At 44.3% G+C, this 23,840-nt stretch overlaps 1 protein-coding gene across 1 annotated transcript in view; it reads left to right on the forward strand.

The window, feature by feature from the left end:
* Positions 1–23,840, forward strand: part of PAK2 (p21 (RAC1) activated kinase 2) — a 42,167-nt gene that overhangs the window by 11,120 nt on the left and 7,207 nt on the right. Inside the window, exons 2-12 of the mRNA XM_032119521.1 lie at positions 9,584–9,795; positions 14,843–14,943; positions 15,426–15,576; positions 16,146–16,177; positions 16,538–16,645; positions 17,909–18,041; positions 18,517–18,580; positions 19,022–19,070; positions 20,726–20,838; positions 21,004–21,121; positions 22,988–23,087. Coding sequence (XP_031975412.1) covers positions 9,609–9,795; positions 14,843–14,943; positions 15,426–15,576; positions 16,146–16,177; positions 16,538–16,645; positions 17,909–18,041; positions 18,517–18,580; positions 19,022–19,070; positions 20,726–20,838; positions 21,004–21,121; positions 22,988–23,087 — 1,156 coding nt within the window. The 5' untranslated portion in view covers positions 9,584–9,608. The remainder of the gene's footprint in view (positions 1–9,583; positions 9,796–14,842; positions 14,944–15,425; positions 15,577–16,145; positions 16,178–16,537; positions 16,646–17,908; positions 18,042–18,516; positions 18,581–19,021; positions 19,071–20,725; positions 20,839–21,003; positions 21,122–22,987; positions 23,088–23,840) is intronic.

The raw sequence follows: 23,840 nt of genomic DNA on the forward strand, positions 1-23,840 counted from the left end.
TTTCCCTTAGCTGACATCTGGCAGCTCTACCAGAATGATGAGGGAGTGCCAAGATCCCTTAACCTTGGATTCTTTCTGGTTTTGCCACCTTCACATACACTTTGTATTACCGCTTCTCTTTCCAGTTACCTCTAATCTGGAAGGGGAAACCATGGCCTTGTCTTACCATCGCCCAGTAATATTTCTGGAGTTAAAAAAAAAGGTTACAAAAGCACTTTCATTCTGTGTTGGGGTTACTGGTGACCCTTCTGCACTTTGCCAGCAGCCTGAGGCTTTTAGAGCTCTCTTGGCGTGGTGAATCTCCAGGTTAAAGAGCTGGGAACGCTGTTATTAACACAGAAATGCACCAAGCTCTACAGGTGCCTCGTGCAGGGCAGCCTTTAGTCAAATAACTTTTGCTCTGGAATTCGTGGTCCCTCCCTGCCTGTAAATGTCAGCTTTAATTAAGAGAGAATCTCAACAATGAGATGTAGACTTTTTTCTTTCTTTTTCTTTTTTTTTTAATTTTCTTGTAAACTTTCCCTACTTGCCCTTTTCCCTATTCTCCTTTGATGTTTAGAAAACCTCAGCTATAAAAATAAAGGCAGAAAAGTGTCTGCTAGGTGGTGAAATATGAGTAAGCACAAACACCTCGGCTCACAGATTTGCATGTGCTGTGCCCGCCGCCGGCTGCCTTGTCTGCCTTTAGTTGACTCAGGATTTTCAGGAGGCAGAACAAGGATAATTTCCTTGTTCAGTGCTGAACAGGCTGGTTCAAACACCCTGGAGCACGTATTATCATTATGCATCTTTGCACAGTGGTTCCTTGAAGGAAAACTCTGGCTGCGGGCTGGATAAAGCGGAGCGTGGCCTAAATTTGGTGGGTAGGCAGCAACTCCCCAGCCCCGTGGCAGAGGGTGGGAATGGATCCTTTGGATCCCTTTGGATTTCATTCCTCCTCCACCACGCTCCTCTCTGTTCCTGCAAGGGCTGCCTCAGAGAAAGGTGAGAATGGGCATCTGTGTCCATTAGCTCATCCCTCTGCCTTGTTTCCATGTGCTGCTGTCATCAGCTGCCTTCCAAAGTGAGTTTTTCCTGCCAAACTTAAGGGAAATGGGAAATCAAGGCAGTTGGGAAGTCACTTCTGAGGCCCATCCGGTACGGTCATCTGTGGTGTTTGAGGTGTTTCAGAGGTGATAAAGCAGAGAAGAGGTTCCTGGTTTGCTGGTGGCAAAATGCCACCACAGTTCAGCAGAACCACATTTATTTCACGAAGCAGAAGTGACGACTCGGGTGGGCGTTGAGTGCTCTGCAGGGTTCAAGGGACAAAGCGCAGATGAATCGCAACTTACAGGTGGCCCCAGTATTCAGTGAGCTAAATATTGTTAATTTGCTTAAATTTTCTATTACTAATGGGCTTTTACCAGGATTCTTGCACATCTTGGCAGTAGTCTGGGCCTACTCAGATTTTCCCCGTTAATTTTTTTCAGTCACGATCTTCCTCAAAAGACTGAGATCCCTTTTGATTTCAAAAATGACATTTTTACAGCCCAGTTGCTCATTTTCAGTGCAAGACTTTGCACATCTGCTCAGTGCCTTACACAGCCAATAATTGCTCCAGGTTGTAATGGACTTTGGCAACAGGTTTGAAGAATATTTTCCTTTAGGGACCCTTAGGAACCCTTTCAAATACCCCTCAATAGGATATTTGTCTTGTGTAACTCAGTTCATGGTAAGCACATCTATTACAGTTTTGGCTATTCCTTCTTCTGTGCTAAAGATAATTTCCTCTCTGCTTTTTTTATTCCTTCCACTCAACTGTGATTTTTATCTTCTTTTTTCCCCCCAAATCTCTTTATCACTTGGCAATTAAACAACAGTTATTTGTGCTGTGTTTCCCTTCTATTTGTGTGACTCAGCAAAAATCGTAAGGAAATTAAGGGATTGGAAAAAGACAAATTGGAAAGAATTTAGCTGGGTATGTTCTATGTGTCATCCAGTCTCATTTTGCCAAATCAGGCTGAGGTTCTCCTTCCTCCTTGTTAAGAGTGGGAATGTTATGTTTTCCCTCTGTCACCTGTAGCAGTAAAGGGAAGATGGTAAGGGGGGACCTGACCTGCTTGTAGAGGTTGCTTTAGTTGCTGTGTCCCTTTGTAAATCTTAATGACAAATTGGTTGGGCTCAGATCTTTTTTATTTCTGGGTTTCTTTTTCAGCTGTTCTCTCAACTGCATCATTTGTAGGGCGAGTCTCTTCCCTGTTTGTGATTGTAAATTAGGGAATCTGAGCTTGTTTGGAATATTCTAGGTTAGATAGGTTCCTCTGCTAAACAAAGAAAAGCTAAATAAAAGTAACTTGGTTTTCGCCGGTGTGTGGTTTGGCATTGACCAAATCCTCTTTTCTGAGACCCCCTAAAGCTGGATGGAGAGGTTCCAGCACGTCCTGTGGAGGTTGGTACCTGCCTTTCCAGAGGTGGGATGGCTCCGAGCGCCGCGTGTTGCATTGGAGCATCCGCAGGCGTTTCCAATAACTGTAGGTGGAACAGATTACCCCGCTGGCTCTTCCTGGCCACTATCACAGTTACTCTTGTCCGTGCTTTTGCACGAGTCCTCTCTTGGCAAGCAGAAGATCTGGGACTACATTTGCCAAGTCTGCAAGAAAGCAATTCTTTGTCTGCCGCTGCTGGGTTTTTTTGCACAGTTTTCTCAGTTGAAATGATGAGATAAGTATTTTCGGTCTCGGAAGGTAGTCTCATTCTGTTCCAAAAACCTCCTTTTTGGATCTGATTAAATAAATCTCGTGGATCCAAATGCTTCAAGTTGGAAAGCTAGGCATCCCAAAAGACTTGTTTTGTTTTTCATGGAGAAGACAGTCTGAGATGTGCTGGTTTTGTGAATTTTTCTGCAGCAGTGAAATAATTTGAAGCTGTTGAGCTGCTGAACTAAGAGGCTGTTAGTGATGGGGCAGGAAGCTGTGGCTAGGTAGCACCATCTGAATAAAAACTTGTCAGAAAGCTGCTTTCTGCTAATCCCTGGGAGGAAGTGAGCTATAATCAGCACTAAGTGAGCTAATCACAGGAAATCTATTGCTCAACAGGAGCTTTTGAAAAAAAAAAGGAGGGGGCAGGGAGAAAAGAAGAATACCCATGGAGACTTTTCATTCTGCTTTTGGGCTCCAAAATCTGTTCAATCTAAGAAAATGGAATATCTGATGAAGTGAGCAGCCCTCCAATCTGCACTTAAAAACTGCACCTCTTTCCCAGAGCTATGAAGCCTCAAGTCTCATCTCTTCCAGTATGGTGATTTTCAGGTATTAAGAGGCGGCGGTGTGGGGAGGCTGTGTATAAACAAACTGCCAAACCCACTGCAGGCCTGGGCGCAATGGGAATGAGTCTCCAGGCATTTTCAGCAAGGATTTTTATAATATGAAGCAAGAGTGGGACATGACTATCTTAAATCTGCCTTGTCACACCAGTCTTTTCTTGCAGCATCACACACTAGCTTTTGTATTGTTCTTACTGGCTCTGTGCTCTTTTTCACGTGACATCTTCTGCCTTGGAGATTTGTTTCCTAGACATCTCCTTCGCTCTTTTCCTCTGCTCTGGCCCTGGCTGTCCCGGATGCAGTGACAAGTGCTGCCAGTGGCCCCATAAGGCTCCCCGGGAAGTGGTGAAGCTGCTGCCTGGAGATGCTGCGGTGGTAACTCACTTCTCAGCCCTGGTGTCCTCTGCAGGGACTGCACCCACCAGCAGCCCTTCCTGCGGTTTTGGCCTGTTTTCTTTTCTTCAGTTCCTTCTGTCAGACCACAGACAGTTTTGCTGTGTTGCCTTCAAGCTGTGTCCATGGCCCAAATGTTTTGTAGTTCAGGTGTTGTCCCAAAAAGTACCCTGCAGCTGTAGTGGCACCTCAGAAGCAAAGTGTTTGTGTTTCTTAATGCCTTGCTGCTAGCCTCAAATTTGTTACTCCTCCTTTTTGGTCAGCCCTGCCAAATGGACTTAAATGTGATGTTTGTGCTGCTCCTTCTGTGTTGTGCTGCTGATAGTAAGTGAGCTGAGTAATTTTTACCTGCAGTGAAGAGCTGAGTTCAGTTGGCAGCTCTCTGAGGCTCCTGTCACAGATTTATTTGATGTACTTCACTGATTCAGTTCTGGCTCCTCAGAGATCGGTGGCGGTGTAAAGCACAGCACTGTGTGCCAGGAGCAGGAATTTAGGGACATGTTATCAATCTGCTCTGAGCTGGATGTGTTTTGTTTTGGTTTCTTTTTCCAAGCAGTATTCCAATGGAGCTTTGAATCGTATCCCAGGCAGTGAAGTACAGGTGCAGCCTAGATTGCTCAAATACATTAATTTGAACATCTTAAGAAGACAAATTCAGGTCACTGTGATGTGAGAACTTTCTACACCAGCTGTTTGGTTTGACACACGGTACCATCTTCCTACCCCTGCTCAGGGCTTTATGAGGCTCATGTGTGTGCACTGTAATCGGGATTTAAAACTGAATCTGCTCAAATACAAGTACTCCAGAGAAAATGTGAGCGTGCACTATAGCAGATAGCAGAATGATTGACTTCTATTTTATTTTATTTCCTTTCATCCTTTTATTCCTTTTTTTTCATTTTATTTCCTTTCCTTGTCAGGAAACAAGTTTGAGAGGAGAAATGTTTGTCCTTTTCTAGAAGTCAGAGGAGCTGAAGAGCAATGCAGAGCTTCAGCTGGGCTGGGAATGCGTGTCAGGCTCCATCCCTGTCACGAGGGAGCCGGGGCCGGCACAAGAGCTGTGCTTAGGAAGTCCTTCAGGAAGCAGCCCAGCTTTATCCTCACACAAGGGGAACTGGGGGGAACAAACAACAAAACAGGGCAAGTCAAAGCCAAAGCATTCAGACTAACGTGCTGCAGCAGTGTGTGTTTGTCAGCTTTCTGAAAGCACTGCCCAGGCCTCGCTTCAGCTTTTACTCGTTGTTGGGGTTACGTTTCTCTGGGTGTTTTCCCACCAGTGGCAGTGACAGGAACGGCTGTGCCTCTCTTGTGACCTGGCTATGACCGTGGGTTCTTGGGCCCTTTCCATCCCCAAAAGAGGAGCTAGAGAGCAGCAGGATGTAGATTGTAAAAATGAAACTCGGCACATGTGAACGTGATGGGCAGGTCTGTTCAGGGGCTGGGAGGGACAGGAGGTGGGTTAAGCTACCCAAGGAGATCCCTGTGCGTGGCTTGCCTCAGCCTCTCTGGGCAAAGGTGGAAAGGTTAATGGTGCTGAGTTAATGATCTGAGAGATCATTTCCAAGCTAAATGATTTGATGGGAGAGAGGAGTTGCAGTTGGGAGGAACCTGTTTCCAGGTCTCCCAGCGCTGGTGGTGAGGGATTTAGGACACCCAGGCCCTGCTGGACACTTGCTTCTGCCTCTGCAGAAGAGTACGTTTGTTCTTTGGCTGTTTAGGATGGACAGAGCGCTTCATTTTCACTGCCCTAGTGCAGGGCAAGAAATATTTATCAAAAGGAAGGGACAGCAGCTGGGAAGAGTGTCATGTACTGGGGATGAGGACTGAGAATCAGAGCTCTGTGGTCACAGCACTGGCAGCTGTGAATGTGTTTTGTGGGTTAAACAGCAGAACTGTGGGGAGAAAAGCTTTTAGCTCTTCTTGTGTCTGTTTTGTTGGGAGTGTGATGGGCCGCAGTTGTGTCCTGTGGTGGGACTGAACCTGTCTGAAGGCTGTAGTTAAGTATTACTTGTAGCTTCTCAGCTCATCTCTGTGGTTCAGTCCACTGCTTTCTAATTCTTGTATTAAGTGTAGTGTGAGTAGTGATTGTGGGGGAGCTGCTGATGTGCTGGATACGTTATTATTACTGGTATTTCCTTCACTGGCAAAGATCAAAGTGAATCCCTCTTCCGTGTATTACCTTTAGCATGCTTTTGTGAGGCTGCTCAAACTCAGGCGAACTATTTTAGTAAATGTCTTTCAGCCAGGCTAAAAAACCCTACCATTACTTGTGTTGTCTGATTGTGTCAGAGAAATACGAACCTGACATCCCCTTTGCTGGGTTACAGACTCCCGGCAGGCACTGAAAAAAAATTCCCCATGTCTTTGCAATTCCCTGCACAAGGAATGAATCAGCAGGGCAGGCACGTGGGTGATGGTGCAGGAGTGATTCCATCTGGCTGCTGTGATCTGAACACCCTCCTTCTCCTCTTTGGGGGCTGAGAGAGCAGAAGCAGAGCTTCGGGGTGTATTTGCACTCTTCTTTCTAAACTTTTTTTTTCCTTTTTTAAAATCCCTGCTCCGTTTATTGCCCATAATACCAAACCTCCGTAGCCATTTCCAAATACTTCCTGACGCCGCCGTGGAAACTTTCCTTGCATGATGAAGGTAGGATAAGGATAAAGGAGAGGGGAACTGCTCTGTTCTTTGGCTGAGTGCAGAAGAGAGAGAGCTATTTGGATTTGAACCTGGACAAAATGATTGATTTTTCATTTCCGATGACGACTGAAGGATCGGAACTGTGCTTCGTGACATGCTTGGTGTGAGTGGAGCTGTTGTCATTTATTTAAATGATGAATTCAAAGCTGCCGTGCTTTGAAATGGGCTTTTGTGCAAACTAGGTTTGAATTCAGCACTTTATTTTAGCAATGATCTTTGAAACAGCCACTCAGAAATTCTGCCATGTGTTGTTAAATAAATCACAGTTTAAATTTTTCCTTAAAGCTGAGGTTTTCCTAGACCACAAATGCAATGAGCTGGAAGGATTTTGGTGCTGGAGCCAGTCCCCAAGGTGGGAAGCTGATGCCTGAGCTCTTTCTGTCTCTCCAGTTTGCTCCACCAGCCCCACAGGTTGTTTTCCTGCTGTGGAGCTCCTGGGCTGTACTTTGAGCGAGGTCACGGATCTCTGAACACTTTGAACAGTCAGCAGCTGATCAGAGCTGCAGCTCTGAGGGTTCTGCTCAGATGCTGCTACACCAGCATCTCTTGTCCACCAGTTCCTTGAAGTGCCTGGTTTTCTTTTGAAATAGATTTGGATTTCCGTATCCTTCCTTCCAACTTATTACTTCACAGTCTCTTCTCTGGAGCACATGAGATACTAAGGAATAATTTGTTTTGGATCAAGGCTGAGTATGTAATGAGCTGCTTGTGTCACTGAAAATGAAGGATTTTTACTAGAGTGAGAATTTTATTTTAAAATTACATCAGCAGAAGTGCAGTTGGTTGGGTTTTTTTGGTGTGGGGGGTTGGTTTTTTTTTTTGATTTGTAGCCTGAATACCACATGACAGTGTTGTTAATTTAGTGACTGGCCTCTCTAAGGGAGTGTGTGGGGAATTACTGTGGGTTTGGAGGGCCAAGTCTGTTCTTGTCCAGTTTCAGGTGCAGGTGAGTTGTTTATCCTTACATCCTGCTCTTGCTCTTATCAGACAGCGCAGAAAAACTGCACAGATGGAGGAAGTAATAGGGTTTGCTTTAGAAAAGTACAAAAGGCTACTCATGGGGTTGCTTTCTTTGCACAGTGTATCATTTTGGCTTTCAAGTTGACGTGATGCACTTATTTACCTGCTATGGTTTATTTAGCTGTCTGGTTGCATTTGTTGCAAAGAAGGAATGTGTTTGTTTAACCTGTCTGTCCCTATTTGGATACCTAAGGACCCTATATCCACCCCTTTTCTGAGGTTTGATGAACAGAAGGGACACAGATTATGGTCCCCTGTACTACCACCACTCCAAACCCAACTTCAATATTTATCTGTATACATGAATATACCTGTATAGGAATATATACATATATATATGAGTTTGATTTGGTGAATCTCTTGTATCTATATGTTTATAAGGCAAATACCTTATTTGATTTATACATCTCAAATGGGTGGCATGTACTTGTTGCAACGTCTGGTATGGGAAGCATTTGGAGTTAAAATCCCTGTGGGTTGGCTGCTCAGGTCTGCTGTTGGGTTGCAGGATACTTAACTTTTGTCCCCCATATTACGGTGCAGGTATTGGAAAACAAGGCAATCTTGCAGATGCCTTGCAACATCTGAAAGAGCAATCAGTAAGTGGATTTGGAAGAGTGTTGGGAATCGCTGCCTGATTCACAGCTGCATCCCTGCAGCCACGTTCAGGTGGCAGGTCTGTTTATAATTCTGTCAGCAGAGAAGGGCTCCAAGGCAGGGCCGTGTAGGTGGGTGCTGCACAGCTTGGAGTGCTCTTCCTCCTGGCCTCCAGGTCATGGAGCAACCAGCACATGTCCAGTTTCTACTGCACTGCCAGAACGTTGTGCCATTGATGGTGTTTTACAGAAATTATGTTCTTTCATGGGCATTTATGGGGATAATTAATGTTAATCTCCCTTGAACTCCACAACATAAACCAGAGTGCTGCTCCAGTCCAGGCTGCTGGCCTGACTCACATCCCTCTGGTGGGGTTTGGCAGCATTCACCCACTCTGTGAAATGCCAGGGAGCGACAGCCCACCTTGTTTTAGTTCTGCTGCTGGGCAGGATGCAGGTGTTGTGTTGCTGGGAGCACAATAATTGAGAGGGGATTGCACTCCTTGTCGTGGCTCTTGTGAATGACACTGATAAGGTGAGACATGCCTTGAGATGTGATGGGAAGCTGGTGGGTGCCAGGAAGCCATTCATTTCCCAAACTGTTGTGAGAGGAGGAGGAGGTCAACACAGATGTGTTGGCTCCTGTTCCAAGGAGGTAGCTTGTCGTTTGAGTGAACAGAGGAATCGAGGGTACATTTGTTACTGTTACCTGTCGTTGAGAGGTAATTTCTGTACATCTTTCTTTGTACTCTTTACTTGTAGCAGGGAGGCTGCCTGTTGTTTCCTGGTGATCAGAGAAAAATCTCCAAAATACTACGAGGAGGGAGGAAATGCTAGCAGAGATCTTTTTGAATGGGGAATGTGTCACGTAGATGTTTTATTGTGCTGTGGTTGTAGCTGTAGCAGCTGTTTGTCCTTGTTTTCGCTCATGGTTTTATTGAGGATTCAAAGAGGATTGTGGTGATACTATATGTTATTTTCTGCAAGTGGAGAAAGTTTGGCACCAAGTGGGGAAGCAAGGCAAGCCTCATTCAGAAGTGGAGAGCATCCTGTGGATCTCAGTGCTGTGCTCTCGAATGCTGTGTGATTTGGGTAGAGATGCTCTGAGTGCGACTTAATGTGGATGGTGTGCTGAGTTATGGCTTGCAAACATAAGCTGTTCCTTTGCCCCCAAGATCTTCTCTGATAAATGACAAGAAGGAAAGCATCTAAGGCTTTTAAAGCGGTTTGGCACTAGAGCATGAAGCTTTTTGGACTAGAACTACCCCTAAAGGATGTTGTACTTAGGCCCTTTGTGGGAACAGAGAACCAGATCTGGGAATTGTTCATTTGGTCTGGATTACTTTTATCACTGGAAATGTTTGTCGCTCCATCCCACAAATGCTGCTGCTGGCACAAATGAATGGGTGGCCCAGAAGTGGGAACGAGGAAGGGATTTGCTTCCTTTGGTGGAGGCGTCAGTGTCTGCGTTCCTCGGAGTTGAATTCACGCCTCCTTCCCCTCTGCCAGCAGAAGGAATGGTACGTTCATGTATTCCATGCTCTTTTCCTGTGTTCAAATCCCATTTCTCTTCCAGGGCTTCCCCCTAGCTATTGAGAACCATGTCTGACAACGGAGAACTGGAAGACAAGCCCCCTGCCCCTCCTGTCCGGATGAGCAGTGCTATCTTCAGTGCAGGGGGCAAAGATCAGTTGGCAACCAACCACAGCTATAAACCCCTGCCCTCTGTCCCAGAAGAAAGGAAACCCAGGCATAAAATCATCTCCATATTCTATAGCAATGAAAAAGGTAAGATGCCTCCTTTTTTCCACTTGCATTCCTTTACTCTCCTTTTGGTAGTGCTTTAGATGTCAGAGTCCAGCCTGTCCAAGTGTAGGGGATTGGAAAACCACCCCTTATTTGCTGCCCAGTTTGAACTAATGCATTTCCAAACAACCCCAATCAATGTCTGGCATTCCTGGGGATCATGTTACTTAAATGCAGATTTCCAGTTTAAACTGGGCACCCAGCTGGTTTGGAGGTTACTTCATGTTGATGATCATTTATATGGCACCTTGAGGAGAAAAAAAAGTCAGTAGAGAAATAGTGGTGAAGGTGCAGTTGCGTGAGGGAAAACTCAGAGAAGTTTCATCTTTTTGTCTGTGAAACTGCACTGTTAGGATTGATTACTAGTGGAGATAAACCTGGGTTGCTGTAAAAAAGATTATTTCTGAGAAAAAAAATGCTATAATGAATACTAGACTGTGTGTTGTTTGTCCTCTTTTCTGTATGGGGAATGCATGTACAGCAGTGGAGCCCTTCATCCTGGCCCTCCAGAATGTGTGTCCATGTACAACAAAATAATGCATAGATAGAAATACCATCTAACATCTAAGGTGGTAAAACTGCACAGGGACTTAAGCCTGACCTGAATCTGCTAAGCATTTTATTAATCTACTAGTTAACATTGCTTTTAATATGCACCTTGGAGAAGACCCTGCTGCTCTTGATGCCTTCCTAGTTGTGCTCTTGGCTCCCTGTGCCTTGCTGCTGGTGTGCTGGGCAGGACTGGTTCAGTCATGCCGACACAAGTTTGGTTGTTAGAAGAAATTTTGCTCCTCTGGTTGATTATTCTGTTGGCTGAGTGTTTTTCCCAGGGCTGGTTTTCGCTCTCACTCAGCTGTGTGAGCAGCTCTGCAGCCATGCCTCTCCCTGGAGATCAAATCCAGAGAGACAGGCTTCCTTCTGTTCCTGAGATCTGGCTTTCTGCTCTCAACAGTAGGTGTGTTTCTCTTTTTGGAGGATGGAAGAATTTGGCCAGTATAGCTTTTGGAGGCAGAATAGTTATTTCACAAGGTCATTTACTGTGAAATGGCCTGTCTGTGGCTGGGCTATGGCAGTAGCTGTGGTGGTTTTTCTACTGACATGGCTGAGCCCTAAAGACCAGAGTCTGTAAGGAGAACATGAGAAGCTACTACAGGTTGGTGGCAGCACCCTGAGAGAGACTCCAGCCCTCTGAGGGTGCTGAAGGTGGCAGGTCTGGGTGCTGTCAGCTCAGTGTAGTGCTGTGTGACCGGAGGAAGTTCTACCTTAGCCCTTCAATCCTGCAGAAACGGTGTTTTACCATTTTGTTGTTGATCGCACAAGGAAATACCCAGAATTTGTCTTGGTGAGTTCTGCGAGGAAATCTCACGGAAGGATCAAATCTGTCCATCTTCAGGCAAGGAGAGCAGTTTAGGAGCTGGGATGGCAGTTGTCTTTATGCTGTTTCACTGGTGGTTCATCAGAGCATTTGAGCCCCTTTACAGACAGGGATATAATGAAATAGAACATAAACCCCACGTGAAGGAAGGTTTTCCTTGCTCTGAATTAGTAACAAATGGATTATGAATGCAAGTGGGTGCAAGTACAGCTGGTGAGCATTGTGACATTCCGTGACACCTTTTTTTCTCCGTGGACATTTTCTCTTTTCGTTTTGATGGTGGGTTTGTTTGTTGCTGGAATGGGGAGGTGGTTGAAGAATTATCTGAAGTTGCATTGGCTCATTTGAAGTTTCTTTGAAGTCCTTTGATGCTTATTCAGGCCACTCTAGATATTGACATGTACCTAATTTAGGGAAATTAATCTGCCTATTTGTTTAGCATCTACCTTCTGGTACTTAGTGTTGCAAACTAAAAATAGAAGAAAGAATTTCTGCTGAGAAAAGTAGGTTTTAGAGGAAATGGGTGTCAGTTTGTGTTTTCTAGATGTTAAAAAGTAATTCGAGTAATGTCCTCCTGAAAAAAAGCAGGCTTTCTTGCATGGCAAGGTATTAGGAAAAATGGAAATTGAATTACCTAACTTAAAGAAATTATCTGAAAATTGTATTTTTTTAATTTGGAAGGAACTTTTCTATTGGATGAGCTGCAGCAAGGCTAATGTAAATATCCAAAGAAGGGATTTTGGCCCTCAAGTCTGCAAAACTGGCTGTCAAATGTAAGCAGAACAGAAGTGGGCACAGTGTCTTTCTGGCACTCACACAATAGTCAGATGTTAGTTGTTTTGTTCATTAGCATGGCTGGGACGCACCCTCCCCAGAAATGCCCATTTAAATCCTTTTATTCTTTAAGTTAATCTGCTGGGAAGCTTTACAGAAATACTAACTTCCTGCCCAGATTTAAAAAATACATTGGGACTAGATGCAAAATAATCTGTCAGCCTGGGGTAGAAGTTTTGTCATGGGAAAAATGTCTCCAGGCAGCACTTAAGTTAACAAATCAGTACAAAAATGTTCAGTTTTCCTTTTCAGAAAATGAAAAAATCCTTGCCATTGTCCTGAAATGTTGTTTGGCTTTGTCTGCACTGCTCTGTCCATATGATTTTGCAAGGTCCCTCCTGGCCAGCTTCATCTGCTCCTGGATCCTCCCTTGGGAGGTTCTTGTGCTTTGGGGGACTTGCAGATGAAGAGGTTTAGCAATCACACAGTTTCTGTCCCAAGTCTGAGCTAGTTCTGTGCTGAAATAATCATAAGGGTTGGAAGGGATTATTTAACCACCAGTCATGGAGGGTTTTTCCCCCCTGGTTCCATTGTTTAGGATAAATGAAGTGATAGTCATCTTCTTACTAGAGTACTTTATTGCCATGAATTTTCTTGGCTTGACTTCTGAAGTCAAAGTAACCTCTGTGTGGTTTTGGAAAGCTTTAAAATAGTCCCCTAAAACCAGAAATGTTTGAGCAGAAAGGATTGAAGGAGGTGCTGAGGGCATCACCCAGATCCTGCATGTCACGTGCTCAGGGAACATTTCGGTGTGGTTTCAGCTGGGGCTCAGCAACTCCAGGTGCACATCTGGAGTCAGCTGCCTGCTAGCTCCAGCTGTTGGGAAACAGCTGTGTTTCTTGCCTTGTGTATGGAATTTGGCTGGGGGGAAGTGAGGGCAGCCTGAGGGTGGGTTTGCCCTGGGAAGTACTGAGGCTGGCACCTTGCTGAATGCCTATGGCTTCATTTGGGGAAGAGTCCGGTTGTATTTGAGGCACCTTCTTAATCAGACAGAGCATTTCTCCAGCTCACCAAATCCTTCCAGAGGACCTGTGTGTCTTCCCCTCTTGGGAACGGGGGGCTATGTTGCTGTCTCTTCAGGGCCTAGGGGCAAATTCTGGGTCCCATGACCAATAATGAAATGGTAAAACACCCATTTCTGCAGGATTGAAGGGCTAAGGCAGAACTTCCTCCAGACATACTGCACTGCACCGAGCTGACAGCACCCAGATCTGCCACCTTCAGCACCCTCAGAGGGCTGGAGTCTCTCTCAGGGTGCTGCCACCAACCTGTAGTAGCTTCTCATGTTCTCCTTACAGACTCTGGTCTTTGGGGCTCACCCACGTCGGTGGAAAGACCACCACGTGCAGTTTGAAAGGAGCATTGCCCTTCACTGAAGGGATTCCCGTCTCAATCCGGAGCCCGAGCCAGGGGCTGGAGTCAGCGTGGCCTCAGCGTGGCCTTGTTCTCGGAGCTCGAGGATGTCCTGCCAGCTCATGACTCACCGGGCTTGCCTCTGGCTGGGGCTGTTTGTTTGAAGTGCTGCACTGCTGTTCCTGTGGGCAGAGCAATGGGTTTTAGTCTGCTTGCCTTGCCTACTCATGGGATCTGTGTATTTTTGGAAGGAGTGCGTTTATTTACCCAGCACGTGCTGGAGGGCTCGAGCACCAGCTCCTGTTCGCTGCATGTCAAGTGCTCCCAAACAGGAGCCTTCCTGAGGAATACAACTTTTTATATATATATCTCTCTATACATACATATGTTTCCCCTTGTTTCCACATAAAAAACTGCAAGAAATAGGGCAGAATTGGTGCTTTCCTTGGTTTTCACAGCAGCGAGTTTCTCCTGTGCTGTGACTGAGCGCCGTTAATGAAACGTCTGACAGCCCGTTGGCTTTTTGGCTCTGCCCTGTGCAGCCATATTAAAGATATCCTGTTTATAACAGCCGTGTCTTTCCACGGCATTGTTCAGCTGCAGGCAGCCCACATGGCTTTTCATTTGGGAGTATTGTCCTTGCTCCCCGTCCTTCCCTTCCCGCCAGCCTGAGGGGATTTCAGACGGATTCCTGGCTCTGAGCAGCACCATCTTTGCTTGCCTCGTAGTAACCAAGAGGGTGGTGCTGCTTTACCTGCTTTTTCCGTACTGAAACAAGAGGACTTTTAAGGTGAATTTTTAAAAACAAAGCAGAAAAATAAAGGAAAAACTAAAAAAAAAAACGCCGAGCCGCCCCCTGAAAACTCCCAAAACAAACAAACAAAAATCTGAAGCCCCAGGTATTAGAAAATATCAATTCAATTGAATCTATGTTGGATTGTGCATGTGACCCTTTTAATTATCTGTTCCTGCTTCTGGTACTTATTATGCTTTCCCCCCTCCTTTTAATTTAAATTAGGTAATTGCTCTGAGGCTATAAACTCTTATCTTCATCACAGGAAGTCCTAGTTTGCATTAATTACCTTGAATTGAAGCAGTGAGTCAACTGAGTTTTAAGTGTCTTTAGGGTGAACTTGAGGTTGGAATGAAGTTGTCTTTTCTGCTGTTCTTAATCTATATTAAAATGTCCTTTTTTGCATTGTAAACACTTAATATGTTTAGATTTCATGTGCTCAACAGAGCACTCTGGTGCTCTTAATCTCTTATTTTCTTGCTGCCATAATATAAATTATTTGAATGGAACAAGGTATTGGTTCTTGGAATCACAAAATCCCATCACGGCTGGGGTTGGAGCACCTCCAGGGATGGGGCAGCCACAGCTGCTCTGGGCACCCTGTGCCAGGGCCTCACCACCCTCACAGGGAAGAATTTCTTTCTAACATTGAGATCTTTGACTGTCTTTTTCAGGAAGCAAGAAGAAGGAAAAGGAAAGGCCAGAAATCTCCCCACCATCAGATTTTGAACATACCATCCATGTTGGCTTTGATGCTGTTACTGGAGAGTTCACTGTGAGTATTCCTGCCTTGGAGCACCTCAGGAAACACCACGGGTCAGGGCTGCAGCGAAGCCAAGGCAGAGCTTTAGGATAAAGTGCGAGTTAGTCTTTGTTTCTACCAAAGAACTGTTTTTCCTGTGTGTTTGTACAGCACACTGTGACCTGTTAGTGCTTCTGCAGTGCCACTGTCACATCTGATGCTTTGTGTCACCTGGGAGAGGCCTCCCTGACAAACCCTCTTCAGTTTGCTGTCTTTAGTGGGTAACACTGGAGCTGTTGAGTGTTTCTGTATTCCCACTGCTCACATCTGGCCCAGCAAACCTGGAAGAGTTGTGTCAGCACTGTGATCTGTGTTTTCACCTTTGGCCCCCCCATCCTACTTGCTTGTGTGCTTAAGGCTGTGCATGTTATGCTTTTATAGAGGGAAGAAATTTGGTTTTCTTTTTAAAAACCTTTAGAGTATAAAAAGGATGCTTAAATCCCCCGTTTTTTCAGGGAATGCCAGAACAATGGGCTCGGTTGCTTCAGACCTCAAATATCACCAAGCTAGAACAGAAGAAAAACCCCCAGGCGGTACTAGATGTGCTGAAATTCTACGACTCCAAAGACACAGCAAAACAGAAATATCTGAGTTTTTCTGCTCCAGGTGAGAGCCAAGTGTGCAAGACACTGGAGTTGGGTATTTGGAGCACAGTCTTCCTCTCTGTCAAAACGATAAATAAGATTCAAGTGCTAAAATCAAGGTGCATTTCAATGAGGCACAAATATACAAAGATGGATTGAAAACTGCCTGGAAACTGGCGTTGTCCAGTTAATTTCCTGTTTTAGGTGGAGAGGGGAAGAAAGGGAACTGGATCATTCAGAATAGCAGCCAAAATGAACTTGAATGGGCTGTGTTTATCAAGCTGGGGCTCTGGGACTGGGATGAACTGGTTTCATGCTGGAGACCTTGCTCCTCACAGCTGTCTCTGAACTTGATGTCACCAGCTGATGACATCAGCCGTGCAGAATAATTTGTGACTCCTAGATGGGGGGCTGAGAGAAGGACTGTCCCACAAACAGGTGCAGTTTTACCTACTTTTCTTCCAAATTCTTTCTGAAAGTAGCTGAGTAGTAAGGCTTTGAAACGTTTTTACCCTGTACTCTACAAAGTTCTCTTTTTATTATTATTTTCTTTCTGATGATTGTATGTATTCTGCTATTTGTCCCGTTTAGAAAAAGACGGTTTCCCTTCAGGAACGCCAACGGTGAGTGTGTTTGCTATTATTTGGATATTCTGTGATGCATAGAAGTTCAGGTCTTCTCTACTTGTTATATCCCAAATCTTGAAGTATTAAACTGTATAAAGATTAAAAGTATAAAAATTAGGAATTTTTTTGTGGAATAAAAACATAAATTCGGGTGGTCAATGACGTATTTCACTGGAGCAACAGTGTTTGAGTCTCATAGTAAAATGTAATAACTTAAGGTTAGGCTGAGGAGTTTAAGTTATTCTGACATCAGTAAGAATTCTTTTATCTTAATATGAAGAAAAAACATGAAGTCTTTAATACTGTGGGGGAGACAATTTGTTTATCTGTCTTTTTTAAACTTTGGTAAAAATGCAGACCAATGCCAAAGGTTCAGAACCATCAACAGCTGTGGCAGATGATGATGAGGATGATGAAGAGGCTCCTCCTCCTGTGATTGCTCCACGGCCAGATCACACAAAATCGGTGAGCAGCTGTAAAAACTGACAGACCTGCATTTCTCAGCGTTGCAGAACTTCTGCTTTTTAGGGAGGTGTTTAATTTGGGCAACAAGCTGCTGTAAGTTTTTAGGGGAAACTTCTGTTGTTTGAATTTGCTAAGAAAATACCTCATTTCTGAATATCAGTTGGATTAGAAATCCTGTAGTTAATAGAATCGTAGGATCATTTAGGTTGGAAAAGACCTCTCAGATCATTGAAATTTGCTGATTTCTTTGTCAGCTTGTGTTGAAGACGTCCAGTTATGCTTATCCTTCAACCCAGCATGTGAGGAGGAGGCTTTTTATTCCTAAATAAAACCTGTAAGCAGTTTGTGTAACTTTGCACAGCACAGTGATCCAGGTGTAATGTATTTGCTTTGTGGTATTTGATTGGATTGCAGTGTGGTAGCCTCTCCAGGTACACCACCTAAACCCCAACCAATGCAAATTTTAGCTTTGAAAGCTTTTTTCACTCACAAAGTCATCAGCACTACAGGAACAGTGAAATGCTTGAGACGTTGTTCATGAAGTTTTAGGGTAGCCCTCATCTACACACCTTGGATCCATGGTGTCCCAGGGATCCCACTTACTCCAGCTCCTTCTTTTGGCTGTGGGAGCTGTACATTTTGCCTCTCTGTTGCCCACTTCTCCCAGGAGTGCAAATGTGAATTACGTTTATTTGTCTAGGGATATTGCTTTATAATTTCCCACTCTTGGGGGATTTAGACATCTAAAAGGTGAGAGGTCCACAGCTGGATATTTCTAGAGTAGCTGTGTATGTTTGTGAACAGCTCAGGAGGAAATTAAATAAAGCTCCAAGAAATTAAATCCCTTAAAAAAACCCCTTAAATTGGGGACAACTGGGAAATAATTTAGAATCACATCCTTCTTTTCATGGCAATCACAAATCTTTTGCCTTTAGATCTTAGTATAAGTTGATCTCAGTATTAGATAGTGGTTTCTGCTCTGTTAGCTAGTATGGCTTTTAAAGAATAAGCAGATAAAAAACTGAGAAACCCACTGTGGAATGTGCTGGCACCCAGTCTGTTCAGGAGGTGCCTGGGTCTCTTTCAGAGGTCAGTAATGTTGCCAGCATCTTGATTTATGGAACTTTAATGTGTCTCAGGTCTGATTTCTGCCTCGTACCTGTTGTAAAACGATGCTTGGGGATCTTTGCAGAGCTGTGGTGGGTTTCATCTGAAGGTCAGTGATGGCAGAGCAGGTGCTCAGGTCTCTGGTGTCCCTTACAGATTTACACCCGCTCTGTCATTGACCCCATCCCTGCCCCAGCCGGCGACACCTGCGCCGACAGCGCCTCGAAAGCGGGGGATAAGCAGAAAAAGAAAACCAAGATGTCAGATGAAGACATCATGGAAAAACTACGTAGGTGCCTTCATTTCAGATAAACAAAGGCTTTAGGGCTGGGGGAGGACTGTATTCCAGTTTTGCCCTCACCCTTGCTTTGTGTGCAGTGCAGTGCTTGGGTAGCTTTGTGTCCAGCAGCAGCTGAGAGCGCTGCATTGGCTCGGGTGGTTGGTAATGCTTGGAGCCCTGTGGGGTGGAAAACAGTGATACAACAGGTTTGGGTTTGTGTCATACATGCACATCACAGTATCACAGCTGAACTTTAATCAAGCCATAGTAACACAAAACAGTTTCTGCTGTTACTTGTTCCATAACCATCTTGATGATGATTTTTCACCCTGTTGATGCTCCCATGCACCTTTGGCTGTTGGGGCACCAGCTTTGCTACTTGAGCTGACCCACTCTCGGGTGTATCTTGGCCAGGCCAGCCCTGCTGTGGGGGGACAGTGGGATTGGATTGACTTTTTGACTGGTTTTTTTTTCCTATTTTCAGGCACTATTGTAAGCATAGGAGATCCCAAGAAAAAATACACCAGATATGAAAAAATTGGGCAGGGGTAAGTATTGACTCCAACTTTTGTTCCCAGTGTTAGCAGCAGGGTGCTGTTCTCTGCCTCACACCACTTACTGTGCAGGCAGAGACGTTGGCTTCCATTCAGCAGTGATAAATCACAGAATCCCCCCCCTAGTTAGGGTGGGAAGGGACCTTAAAGTCCATTCCTTAAAGTTCCACTCCCTGCCATGGGCAGGGAGACCTTCCACTAGCCCAGGTTGCTCCAAACCCTGTCCAGCCTGACCTTGAACACTTCCAGGGATGGGGCAGCCATGACCTCTCTGGGCAATGAAGAGTAAAGCAAATAAACAGTGAAGGTGTCACACAGTGGTGGAAATTTTGAATTGAAAACTGAAACAATTTTGTGTTTGTGGCTTCGCTGTCACATTTATGTCATTACTCAGGGAAGTGCAACTTGCTGTAACATTTTTCTTTCTCTTCACAGGGCTTCAGGTACAGTTTTCACAGCTATTGATGTGGCAACAGGGCAGGAGGTAAGATTCCTGTGTTCATTTTTTGTTTAAATGTTCTTCTGTAGGTGGCTAGAATGATTTGACTGATTTCCTTCAGTGGCTTTCATCGCTGCTATCAACCTCTCAGATCTGTTTGTCATAGTCATTTGTAACAGTGTGTGCCTTGTTCTACAGTAATCAGATGATGAAAGCTAAAAATAGAGATTTGTCTTTCCAGTGAAAAGCAGAGGGAGTGAGGTGTTCCAGATGTGAGTTTGGAAAATGGTTTATCCTTCAAGAATTGGAGGCGTTGGTGTCTTATGTTTTGAGAAATGAAATTTTGTTTAGCCTTTGCACACTTGGCTGTGCCTGTCTCTGGGGTAGCAGCTTGTCTTGTGTGGTGCCCTGTTGTAGTCAGAATGTCTTCTCCATGTCCTGCTCTTTGCTTTATCCCTTGGTTTCTCCAGTGAAATTGGTGGCATCAGCAATGCTCTGCATGTTTGTCATCCAGTGGCTGTGTCTTGGGGGACAACCCAGAGGGCTTCTGGGACTCGAATTTTAGGAATTATTTGTCTCTATTTAACATCAGATTTCCTTAATTTTCTTTCAATGCTTTTCTTTCTTTCCTAAATTTTCCTTTCAATATCCTCAAGTAGGCATTCCTTAGGTCACTGATAAGTAAATGCCCTTTCAGCAGTAACCACATTCAGCAGTCCTGCAGTGGAGCACCATATCTTGATAAAACACGAGCCTTGCCATCATCTCAGTGTGTGTCTCTTAGTTTGCTCTCGACACACTCCAGTATTTCATGTCCTCTTACTGACTGCAGAGTGAATTTTGGGGTCCAGGGCCTTTCTTTGACCTCCTCTGCGCTTTGCCATGCAGTTGATGGCTTGCAGCCTTCATGCAGTGCTGGAGTTTCCTCTGCTTCATGCCTGAGGATAGAGTTAGGTCTATTCATCAGTAAGAGGAACACTCCTCTTAGAGCTACACAGCGACAGGACAGAGGGAACAGACAAAAATTGCCATAAGGGAAATTCGAGTTAGATACTAGAAATGGTTTCCCTCCCAGGCAGGATGATCAGGCATGACACAGGAGCTCAAGAGGGGTTGTGGAATATCTGCTCATTGAGGTCTCCATTCCAAACTCCCAAAAGGCCCTCAGCAACCTGCTGCACCTCCAATCACAGTTACTTTGTCACTCTGTGCCATACAGTGATGAGAATTTCTTCCTTTAATGTCCTTGGCAATATAACAATAATTTCTGCAGGTTGGTGTTGGTTCTTGTGTTTGGTTTTGGAGTCATGGGCAGGTTGTCTTGCAGAGCTCCAAACTGCCTCCTCAGAGTGTTGAAGTTAACAGAGCTGGGATGATTCTTCTCCATTGTAAACTGTAGTATTTGTCCTTGTTAGCTTATTTCCTGGGTAAGGTGGGCCTTTATCTTCCCTTTTCTCTCTGGGATAGTTCATTGAATTAATGGCTTTGAGAGGAATTTTTTCTGCCTCCCAGCATTTCTTACACCCAAACACCAATTTGGTCAGAATAGAGAACAACAAATTGCCTCACCTTGCATTGGAAGGCTCACATTTTCTCTCTGAGTTGCTACAGGATTCCTTCTGCCTTTTCACTGTATTAAGAGTGACTGAAAGGTTTGGGTACTGAGGTTTGAGATTGCTGTTTTATTTTGCCCTATTCAGGTGGCTATTAAACAGATCAATTTGCAGAAACAGCCCAAGAAGGAGCTGATAATTAATGAGATCTTGGTAATGAAGGAGCTAAAGAACCCCAACATAGTCAACTTCCTGGACAGGTAAATGCAGCCAGCTGGCTGATTCCTCATCCCAAGGGTTACAGGAGGTTATCCCTTACACAGACCTGCTCTTCCTCTACCTAAGGGTCTTGGAAGCAAATGAGGCTGTCTGTAGACTGTCACCCTGATGGCAACAGGGACATGCTTTTGGTTTTCTCTTTGTAGTTACCTCGTAGGGGATGAATTGTTTGTGGTGATGGAGTATCTGGCTGGAGGCTCTCTAACAGATGTGGTCACAGAGACGTGTATGGATGAAGCACAGATTGCTGCTGTCTGCAGAGAGGTGAGTGTGGAGGTGCTGGGTGGAGGAATGAAGGGTGCTCTCTATTCCCCTGATTTTTATTTTAGGTTAGCACTAATTGCCACAATTACTGCTGAAGCCATTGAGTAAAGAATGAATGGTACCATGAGCAGAAATCAGTATTAAAATTGCAGAAAATAACAAAATTAGTTTAACTCAGAAAACTGGGGCTTTGCAAGTTGTAACACAAAAGAGCTACAGTGGTGTTTGAGGTGGGTGTTTGGGAATGTTTGGTGATGGAGCAAATAAAGTCTGTGGATTTGGTACCTGGGGTGCCCATCCTGCTGACACTGTGAACAGAAAGATATGAATAATGTGGATTATTATTAACAGAATAATATGAATAAAGTTCAGGGAGGAGCAATAGAGAAGTTTAGCAGCTGGAAGGAATGGCTTTTCTAACTTGGACTAACAAAGAACATTCAGAGGCACGAAGGAAAAAAAAAAAATCTGCATATTCATGTATGGGTAATGTACGAAGGAGAAGGAAAAAAAAGAAAAATAAAAACTCCTGAAAGCTTTGACGTGTTTTCCAGAAGGAAGAAGGGGAACTGTGTTTGCTCACAGTGTGAAAGTGGATCTGCTGAAACAGGAGTACGTTAAGAAACACGTACCAAAATAAAGATGAACTGAATGCAGACTATCCCTTTCCCACTTCAGTCATTCCCATGGTGTGTGACATCTGTAGTTCTGTGCCAGTTTAGCTTTCTTGAGGGATTTCTCAGGAAAAGGATGCTCCAGAAGGTCGTAGTTGGAATAACGGGGAGGTTGCAGTAAGATTTCAAATGAAAGTGTTAAAAGCAGCTGATATCACAGCTTATCAGTGGTTTCTGCCCTGAGCAAGTGCCAGGGTATCCAGCTCAGGCTTGATTTTTATCGTGGCAGAAGGAGAACTGTGTTATCTGCTGTGCAGGAGAAAGGGAGGCTTTTAAAAAGCCCATCTGACTCCATCAGCATGACGAGTGTTTTTGTGACTCACCCCAAGGGAGGGGAGGGAAAGCAAACTTGCACAGTAACGTGTATGGACAGGGAATGGTTTCCAGAGAAACCAGAGCTGGGAGCAGAGAACCAAAAGAGTAACTATTTACTGTGACAGTCATGAACTTTTCTGAGAGAGAAATCAAATACTGAGCTATTGTACTTCATCAAAACTCTGCTGCCCAGTGTTTTAGATACATTTAATTTTGCAAATCAGTGTCGCTTTGCTAAAGCAAACCAAGATGAAAAAAGCTCAGTGGGGACATCTGTGCCAGGCTGCAAATGGCAAATGTTCTGCTTAGATGGAAAGAGAAAAATGTGGCTTTTTTTCTTTTGCCTTTTATTCTCAAATAACAAAAGTAAATTTCATTATGGTTTTGGGCAGAAACTTAGTGTGAAAGGTTTTCATCTGAAAACAATACAAACCAGTATTAGTGCCTTTCAGAATGAAGATGTTTTACAGCCTTCAGTGTAGAAGTTGTGTGGATGTTGGGCATGAAGCCTCGCCAATTCCTCTTGTTGAGACCTCAGCCTAAAAAGCTCTCACTTAATCCTTTATGGTTCCACTGTTGAATCTGTGGGATGTACCAAAATTAACCTCAGGGATTTCTGAGAGCATCTTGGGTGATGAGGAGTTTAAGGATGCATTTGTTAAGATAGGGAAACTCCATGGTGAAATAATTTTTGACCTTCTGAAATCCAGAGTGGAATTTTTTAGCCCAAGAGCTTCCTCTGCTGGTTATCTTCAATAATACTGTTCTATTCTTGCACTCAGAGCTGGCTGAGGGTGTGAACATGGCTTTGAATTTGTATTCACATACAGCAGTTGTGTTTCTGGATGCTGAATGTTGGTTTTTCTCTCCTGTCCAGTGCTTGCAAGCGCTTGAGTTCCTCCATGCCAACCAGGTCATCCACAGGGATATAAAGAGTGACAACGTGCTGTTAGGAATGGATGGATCAGTTAAACTAAGTGAGTAGCAGACAATTGTTTCATGTTCTGTTTTCCCTTTTCCACGAGTCTCTGGCTCTGAGTGTGTAAATTGGTAGAAGGAGAATTAGCAGGGAAATTGGAGGTGGATTTGTATTGGCTACGAGTAATAGAAATCAATTCTGTTATAAAATGTGTGTTGGACAGCAGGTACTGATACTCTGAGGGCCCCCCAGGCTGGGGCTGTGAACGTGTTGGCCAGGCAGGATGTTGAAGCAAACCTGTGGCCCCATGAATACGTTGGTAAATAGGAAGGAACTGGCACAGACAGTGAAGCAAAATGGGAATGATTGCAAGAGCAAAGTTGCAGCAAACTGCTTTGTTAAGGTGCTGTGACTTGATGTTAATGCTTTGCCCCATTCATTGAAAGGCCACTAACAAGAAAATTGGGCATTATTGGTCATTTATTGAAGTCTCTTCTTACTCTGTACCTTTTCTTGGACTGGAAGTGTACACTTTCATTAATATAATCATGACAAACCAAACTGCTTGCTTTTCAGGTAATTGTTATGCATGCATGGGCTTGTGCAGTAAATCCTTTTCTGGTGTGTGTAAATAAAAATGGTGTGAAAGCACTGGTAGCTGTCAGGACTGTTGAGAATGAGGTGTATTATCTGCCTTTCTGCTATGTAGGAATGTACAAAGCATGTAACAATCAAAGAGTTAAGGCAAAAAAGTGTGAAGTAAAAAGTGTTTTTAGTAGGAATTTGAAGTGCCATGAAAATGTGTCTTAGC

This window comes from Corvus moneduloides, chromosome 10 (assembly GCF_009650955.1).
Source record: "Corvus moneduloides isolate bCorMon1 chromosome 10, bCorMon1.pri, whole genome shotgun sequence".
NCBI classification, from domain to species: Eukaryota; Metazoa; Chordata; class Aves; order Passeriformes; family Corvidae; genus Corvus; species Corvus moneduloides.